We start from the raw sequence: 8,585 nt of genomic DNA, 5'->3' as shown, positions 1-8,585 counted from the left end.
CAGGCTGTGGCATGAACACGAAAACGTGTCACTGTCTCCCAGTAAAGGACTGGACTGGCTACGGAGGGTGTTGGTGGCTCTTTGTCCTGAGGAACGTGAACACTGAAGAGTGTGGCTTCAGCGCCACCTGTTGATGGGCGTAGAGGAAAGGAGGAGAAACCCAATGGCTGATCTGGGATACTTCATTAAAGGCTGGTAGACATTTTAGGCCTAATAAGATTAAATTCCCCCGCCATCTGCCAACTGCTTTTTTTCTTATATTTCTCATCTAGGAACCCCTTAAGACGACTAATGGGAGCCGGTCTGTGGCCCTGTGCCGAAGCGTGGTGGTGCAGACGATGACCTGTCCTCCTACACTCTCCCTCTTTCAAAGACCCTGGTGAGCAATCCCTCTCGATGTGGGCACGGCTTGAAGAGGCAAATACTTTCATTTTCATTGATCCAGTGGGGGTTCTCCCTGTCTGATGATCACAAAGAGCGCTAAATAGCCTGTGTCCTCACATTGGGTCCTGTAGACTGTTTTAAACGGGGGACTGTAGGAGTGAGTGCATGTGTGTGCCTGCATTTGCATGTATGTGTCTGTGTGATCCTCCATCTTGGGCCGGTCTCCATCTTGCTTTGTGTCTTCTCTGTTGCTATGCCGAAACCATCTCGATCCCCTGTAAGGCATCATAATGGACCCAGGAAGAGCATCTGGCGCTTTGAGTCGCCAGAAACGATCTCCTCGCTTCAACCTGCCACTCTTCCCCCATCCACCATAATACCGTTTTCACGTCTCATTCTCCCCCACCGCCACGACAGACTGCGCAATCACAAAGACCCAATTAGCCAAGAGAGGATCACGATTTTGCTCTGGGACCAACAAGCCAATCACATCGTGCGTGAACGGCGAGGGCCTATGGGGCAGCGGCACAGGTGGGTGGGACATGGCTTTCGGGCGGAGGTGACACAGTGACATGGATGGGAACAGTCCGTTGTTTCTGGTCATTTGTGTCACCAAAGTTTTGATTGATGACCAGAGGGATGTTTTCCCACTCTCCCTTGAGATTCCCAGCCCTCTAGAGGGGGTTTCCACAACAGGCCCCCAACCTCAAGCCCCTACTTTAAGTTTGGCCCTTAACCCCACGCCACACATGCACACACTTTACACCCACAGACACACACTTGGTTCTTGTCTCGGTTTGGGGCCCCAGATGGCTGCTGCCCACACATCTGTATCGTAAAGCCCTAAATATAGGCCTGGTGTGTTTTTCTTTGAATATGTTCAAGTCTGAGCCTGCATTCATACATGTACAGTATCCCCAACACTCCAACACACGGTGAGTGAGGCTCGTGGAGAAGACAGGAGGAAATAAAGCAAAGAACATACAAAGTAGCCAAATGTAAATGCGTACGTGTGTGTCAGTGTAAGGAGAAAAGCCCGAGGGATGGTAGGTGTGTGGGCGGCTGAGAGAGATGAGAGATGAACAAAAGAAGCAGAGAAGAGCGATGAGGAGAAGCGCATTGCCAGTGAGCATTTGATTGGGTGGGTGGTGGTGGTTGTGTAGGGGTGGGGGGGTGGGGGGTGTTGAAAAAGGATCTTCCCTCAAAGCCTCACTAAGATATTCCTGGAGCGAGTTAGCGTTTCATTTGGCTTGCAGTCCCACACAGAGAGCTTACATTGTACTGGGAGCTCAAACCACTTAATATTCATACGACTAGACTGATATTCTCCAGGTTATGTGACAGATAATTGTCATATTTTGTAAATCTGTGCAGTGTGAGCTTGTGAGGTTGAGCGGCTCGACAAGGTGTCATTAGTTTGTTAAAGGCGTTTTTTATTCGTACCCAGTTCTGTCCGTAACAGCTGCTAGTCTGGCAGGTTGCTCAATTCAGGTGTGTTTTTTTGTGTGTGTGTGTGCAGATAAGTGTCTGCTTTTGTGTGCGCATGTGCTCAGTAGACACGAAGGCAGGAAACGAACAGAAGGTTACATCAAAAAACACCAAAACACCAAAAGTGTGTGTTTGTGTGCCATGCTTCATGTGTGACTTAGATGAAAGAAGAAATCTCCACCAGCATCTTGCCTCAGAGTGCATAATATGTGTGCGAGCGCGTGGAGTGTGTCTGTGTGGTGTGTGTCTGTGTTTGTGTTTGTGTGTGACTGCATAAACATGGTGTCACAGTGATGAGATGTTCTCTCCATCCATCTGTTCTCCTGGCATTTCTATCTTCAGAGGGCTACAATAGAGGAAAGATGGCTGGAGAGAAAGAGCACGAGAAAGACGGAGACAGAGCGCTGATGTCACAGGATCTCGCCGGCTCTAGTTGTCAGTCACTGGCGCAATAACACACTTAGGTCAGTTCCGAGGCTCCGTTCTCATGTGCTCTTTAACACGTGTGAAGGTTTCTAAGAGTCTGCAAGAGGATGTGTGCAAGTGAATGTGCAATGAGTCTTCCTGTAGATGTGGTTTTAAGTGTGTATTAGTGCCTTTGTGGACTTAGAGTGTGTGTTTGAGAGGCACAGAGAGAAAAGCTTCATTGTTCTGTTCCTCCTTATCTGCTGTCTCGGCACAGAGCCCATGCTGTTTCCCCCTCAGCGATGTGACCTGGCTGTAATACCACAAAGCCTCCTCTCTGCAGATAACACACCACACTAAAAATACTCCTCTTTCTACCACACTACTCTCTTCCCCTCTGTTCTCCTCACCTCTCCTGGCTGACTGTATCCTCCGGAGTCTTCCTGGCCAGGAGTTCGCTCTGCCAGACTAAAATACCTCTGGGCACTTCCTAATGTCACAGAGGTCTTTTCATTTTATATTTCCCCCTCTTTTTGCCTTTTACTACTCATTCTCTTTGTGGCCCCGTAATGTTACAGCTTTGGCCTGAACATCAGAAAGTGCAACTTGGACTGTTACATCACAATAATTCCTCATCCCCCCCACAGCTACTTCAGTCACCCACACTTTGGACACACGGGGCAGATGGGATGTAGGAGGAGACGGTGAGGACAGAATCTGCTGGGCTCACATAATTATGCATCAAAGCAATTTACCATAACTCCTTAATAAAATATTGAAGAGTGCATTGTTTCCTCTGCCTCGCGGGTTTGACAGTCTGGAACGATGCTAATTATGATAAACTAGCATTATTTTGAAGATCGTGCTACAGCCAAGTGCTCTAAGAGCTTTCTCATCTTTCCGCTGCCTCCCTCTCTGCCTCAACTCTCCTCTGCTGTGAAGTGCTTTTAAGGATACTGACAATACCCCCTTTCCAGAGTTTACAGGAAGTTTCTTGCTAATTTAAAAGCTTTTATTCCAAGCTCCTCGGCCACATTTGACATTTGGTGTGAGAAAGCAATTGTTTTATTCCTCTTTGTGTGTGTGTGTGAGCACGCATCTTCGTTTTTCCTTTGGCCCAAACCCACGCAGGTGACCAGAGGGTGGCCTTGTGTGGGTGGACAACTGAATGGTGACCCCCACCCCTCCCTCTTCTCCCTTCCCTCCCTTTCGTTCACCACTATGAGTCCAAAAAAGAGAGAGGGGGGGGTGTGGGAGGAGGAAAACACCCACTCTCAGGCAAACAAACTGGCCAAAATGTTGCAGCTGCCAGTGTGACAGATAAAAAAAATAAAAATAAAAATACTTCACCAAGTACACTATGGCCTGATCATGAAGCAGAGGCTTCTGCAAAGACTAAAGACAAAGCATGAGAGGAGGTCGCCAAGGGTTTCGTTTGAAGTAGTGCTGAAATAATTACTTGGATAAATTAGTAAACAGAACATTAAGCAATTAGTAACTGTTGAATTTGTGCTGATCACAACTTTTACACCACCAATAAGTTAAATGTCTACGCATTAATTGGAAGTAATATCTCTGCAGTATGAAAAGTCTTTCGTTTTTTTTATCACTCTGATTTCATTGTATAACACAAATAGATTTTAAAATCAAATTAAAATGAAACAAGCAGTTGCTTGGGGGGAATGGTGAAATAAAATAAATGAATATTTGCAGACTAAGGCTTTTCATTATTCTCTATTTGAAATAATTTGTGCATTGACATTGTTCAGACTGAACAATTTCGAGCTATTGTTATTAGGTCTATAAAATGTAAGTAAAAATTGAAGACATTCCAAGAGTGGCATTTTTAATTTTCTTGTTAAGATTATTCAGATCACCAGTCAAAAATATAAAAACGTTTTGTTATAACATAAAGAATATCCACATTGTCATCTTTGAGTGTCTAAAACTGAATTGTTTCCATTGTTCACACACTGATAGTAGCACTGTTTCATATGCTATACTAAATCATGACTAAAATCTATACAAAATAATTCCCAATTAAATCTCTGTCATTCAACTAACTGAATAATCCTTGAAGTCATCTGAGAGTTTGAAGTCGATCTGTGTCTCAGTGGAAGCTGTGTGTTTGCATCTGAAATGTAGGAAGAAGAGACAACAATAACACCAACACTGTTTTACAGAGGATTAACTGGGATTAAGTTATCAAACCACATTTTGATTGCCTGTTTCATGACATTATGTGACCTTTCAACAGCACATGCAGTGGGAGACACAAACATAACCACAAGCACACACAGGGTGAAATAGAAGCCTTTGTCTGGTGAGACATTGTCCCACACTGTGCTTCTGACATTTGCTTTCTGTTTTGTGATGTTAAATTGAACACTTTTCCGTGCTGATCATTGTATGGCAATGTTGAAAATGTGGACTACATAAAGACTGATTTGCATTTTACACAAGACTAACAATCCCTGTTGTTCCATGACACATATTGTGGTTGCTGTGGGACATTTGCTTGACATTCCTAAGTGTCCCAAACCAACACTGCCCCCCTATGGGTGACAACCAAAACACTGCTGTCGGCCATCATTTGATGCAGCATGAGTTTGAAGAAAGGTGCTGTACGTAGATGTGTTGGCCTGACTGCCAAGTGGGAAGACAGAGGAGGTTTCAAGGAGGCCGCAAGTTGGCTGATAATGAGAGCTTAATGAGTCATGGTTAACATACTCAAACTCTCACAAAACTACAAAGTTCCCAACATTCCCTGGATGGCACAAGGTGATGTTTAGCTTCTGACAAAGACATTGTTGTTGTGCAGCTACATAAATTTAATATTAATAAGGACACTATGCATGTAGAGGTTCATATCTGCGAAATCTATCATCGCAATAACCATATGAACAATTATAAGACGGTTTACTGCCTTTGAACGATTATTCCCAGAGACAGAAACAACATCAACCTGATGAACATAACAGGCGCAGGATGGCGGCATAGTGGTTAGCACTCTCACCCCACAGTAAGAAGGTCACCGGTTCAGTTCCCAGGCCTGGGGCCTTTCTGTGCAGAGTTTGCATGTTCTCTCCGTGTCTCAGTGCGTTTCCTTCAAACGTTCGAAGACATGCATGTTAAGATTCATTGGTTAATAGGTCTGAGTGGTTGTTGGTTTCTGTCTGTCTGTAAGCAGTAGAAGATGAATGAATGAACATAACAGCAGTGAATTGTCAGTCAGCTCATTGCCTTCCTGTCTAATTAATTATATTTCATTCTTGTATATCTATTGGAAGACAGAACTTGCTCACAAGTCGAATTGTATCAGTGAAATATTTCTGGCATGTACACACCTAATAGTCATATCTGCTGTTTCTGTGGTGGAACTTTCCAACCAGCAGCCCATCTCTTTCCACAAAATGATGACCATTTTAGTTATAGCAGAAGCTTTCATGCTCTTAATTTTCCCAGTGAAAAGGCCAACAGAAAAATATATTTCTTTCTTAGGGCTTTTTAGAGTTTCATCGAGTGGTAAAAGAACAATTGGAAAGAGTTCAGTGTTTTTATGCCGACTGGTAAATGTCAATATTGAATGCCGTCTTACACTACAGTATGCAGTGTAACATAAAGTCTGGGCTGACGGTCCAGGTCCAGGAGTGACAAATTCATTCGTGACTGTGGCAGAAGCTAGCATGTTGATTTTTACAACTAGCCATTTAAAACTCATACATGTAGTTTTTCACATATAGGTTGCATTTACAATTTAAGATGTTGCCTCTATCTAGGTCAGTTTAGCAACATTTGGGGTTGGCAGCTTTCTGAAGCCTAAATAGGTCATTCTAACAAGGTGGGGGGTTTTGACAAGCCTCTCATACTCCATCACGTCTAACTACTAACTACTACTAACAATCTCATGACTGCTGGTGATTTTAAGCATCCTGACTTTAGCTTTGAGATACAATGTCAAATTATGACTGTATATTACAAGTAATTTTTGTCATTGACAGAAAATATGTGAGATGCATGATAATAATCTGTCACAAATTTAATTTAAGCTGTTCTGTAGGCACTAAGAGCTAAATATGCCGTAATCAGCTGTAGCTTTGGAGGAATCTAAATGAAGCAGATTACAATCTGCTGTGCTGTATATGAAAAACTTCACAGAGGGATTATTAACCCAGAAAGCATAAATATAGATGAGCACTCAAGGAGAGCGTATGAACGCAATACGTTTGTGCACCGTTCCCAGGAAACACTTTCAAGGCCTCACAAACAAATCTTGGTGTTGCACGGTGGAGCCCTAATTTGAAATCAAAGTGCAGAGTCTGCATCTTGGCTTGCCATGATGTAACAGTGGGCTTCCTGTCCTCAATTTAGGAGCCGCAGTTTAAAAAAAACAAGCGTCTTAAGATATATATCTGTGTGTGGAGGTTGTTTCAGTAAGCCCTCCGCTGTTTTGCTGCACTGACTAAATGGCTCTCAGAGGTATGATCACTGTGACAGCTGCCCTCCTCTGTGTCATACTGGGCTTACTTGGTCCGGCTCCAGCTACCTGTAAGTTGTTTTTTTAACAGTTCGTCAATTAGATTAAGACTCTGTAGACATTACGTTAGGACTCAACTGACTGACAACTGTGTGTTTGTGTTCTATAGGTAGCATATCGTGTTGTACCTCACACAACAGGAGACCGGAGACCATAGCCATCCGGGCTATAAGGGGCTTCAGAAAACAATCGGCCAGAGAAGTCTGCAACATCGAGGCAATCATGTAAGGCTTCTTCGAAATCGTCACAACTCCAACCCTGTGAACACACTGGTCACAACTGAGAAAGTGCATTGATTGGATTTACTCCAGAATATTCAAAAGATATTGATGATTATTTCATTAACAATTCAAAGGCTTGATGGGAAGAAGCATTAATGCTGTGTTCAAAGAATTTCATACCATGAAATTAAGATATTTTGTCTTCTCAGCCACAATATTCTGCAGTTAAAACTAAGACTGGGTGTCATAAGTCTAAATAAGCAGCTGTTTGGTTCACTCCCTATTGCAGCAAATTATGGTAAGAAATAAATTGACCTGCCTAAGATTCACAAAATCAGGCCCCAAATCTCAATTTTTTTTTAAGTCCCTGTACATATTGTAAACACAAAATAAGTCACGGATTCCTTTGAGAAACTTGTCCTGATCAAATTGAAAACTTGGAACTCTTTCAGGAATTTGGTTTTATTATATTTCAGTATAGAACTTGTGTATAAAAGACTACTCACACACTTACCTATACAGTTTGTGGAAATCTCTCTGTAAGTCTGACGGTGTGTCTCATGATTGCAGTTTCTACTTGGCAAATGACACAGAGGTATGTGTGACTCAAAAGGATGCGTGGGTGAGGAAAATTCTGGCATTACTCAGGTATGAGAATCCTACTCTTTTTGAAACACCATTTAGCTTCAGTTTAGAGATGGACCTTAAAAAGAGGACATACTTTGTTTTGTTTGTGCAACATTGTGACCAAATTTATTTTTTTTACAGCTACGAGCTGAGAAAGATGTCCAGGAATAAAGCTGAGGCCAAGAAGACAAATACAAAGCGTTCGTCAAATAATGGAGGCGAATCTTTCTTCAGCACCACAGCAATGCCCCATAATAGAACGAGAAGTTTCAGCTCGCCAAAACAAGGTGTCCATCTTTAAGAATCAATGCTGTAAACGCGCTGATTTGAAGGATAACAAACCTACATGCAATTACAGATTGAAGAGGCCATGAAAATGCTTTTACTTGTCTAGACACATGCAGGACAACCTCCAGCACTCCACTATTATGACTTAAGGGGAAGCTGAGAAAAATAGCTTATGTAGATCAAGTGTTTTGCTTTTTGGCCCTATTTTCGTGAGCATTTGTTTTTTGATCCTGCTCCTCTGACCTGCCTTTTCTTCTACAGCAAATCTGCTTAATGATGTTAATCAGCCAATTCACACAAACAAATAAATATACTTGACAGCACTTCACCATTGTTGTCCACATTTGTTCACTTAAATTACAACCCAATGTGATTGTAATTAGTCAAGTACCTCTCAGCATCGCCGTGGTTAACATGCTGTGAAAATGAATAATGACAATTGTTCTTTCAACAAATCTTATTATCGTTTCTCCTCAGTAAATGATACGAGTCAGCTGACACCTGGACTGAGTAGACACTGTTGCTTAGAGAAAGATGGAAGCAGTACATCTTCCCAAAGGTTTCGGAAAACATTTCGGTGAGCCATCCCGCCATGCAAGCTCATGCAGGTACGGGACGTGACTGACAAGGAGAAA

General features: G+C 42.7%; 1 protein-coding gene across 1 annotated transcript; it reads left to right on the top strand.

Annotated features, from left to right (window-relative positions):
- The first annotated feature begins 6,674 nt into the window (after window positions 1-6,674).
- LOC115058163 (C-C motif chemokine 20-like) lies at window positions 6,675-8,273 on the top strand. The gene is made up of 4 exons (XM_029525485.1): window positions 6,675-6,825; window positions 6,924-7,038; window positions 7,606-7,683; window positions 7,804-8,273. Exons 1-4 carry the CDS (start codon window positions 6,744-6,746, stop codon window positions 7,961-7,963), a joined length of 435 nt encoding a protein of 144 aa, XP_029381345.1. The 5' UTR covers window positions 6,675-6,743; the 3' UTR covers window positions 7,964-8,273.
- The last annotated feature ends 312 nt before the right edge of the window (window positions 8,274-8,585 follow it).

This window comes from Echeneis naucrates, chromosome 17 (genome assembly GCF_900963305.1).
Source record: "Echeneis naucrates chromosome 17, fEcheNa1.1, whole genome shotgun sequence".
Classification (NCBI taxonomy): domain Eukaryota; kingdom Metazoa; phylum Chordata; class Actinopteri; order Carangiformes; family Echeneidae; genus Echeneis; species Echeneis naucrates.
Note: the sequence above shows the minus strand (reverse complement) of the source record. Positions and strands in the feature narration are given on the sequence as shown.

Coding starts and splice junctions, on each gene's coding strand:
- LOC115058163 (XM_029525485.1), top strand. CDS start 6,744: ATGGCTCTCAGAGGTATGATCACTGTGACAGCTGCCCTCCTCTGTGTC. Junction 6,826..6,923: donor TGGTCCGGCTCCAGCTACCT/GTAAGTTGTTTT, acceptor TGTGTTCTATAG/GTAGCATATCGTGTTGTACC. Junction 7,039..7,605: donor TGCAACATCGAGGCAATCAT/GTAAGGCTTCTT, acceptor TCATGATTGCAG/TTTCTACTTGGCAAATGACA.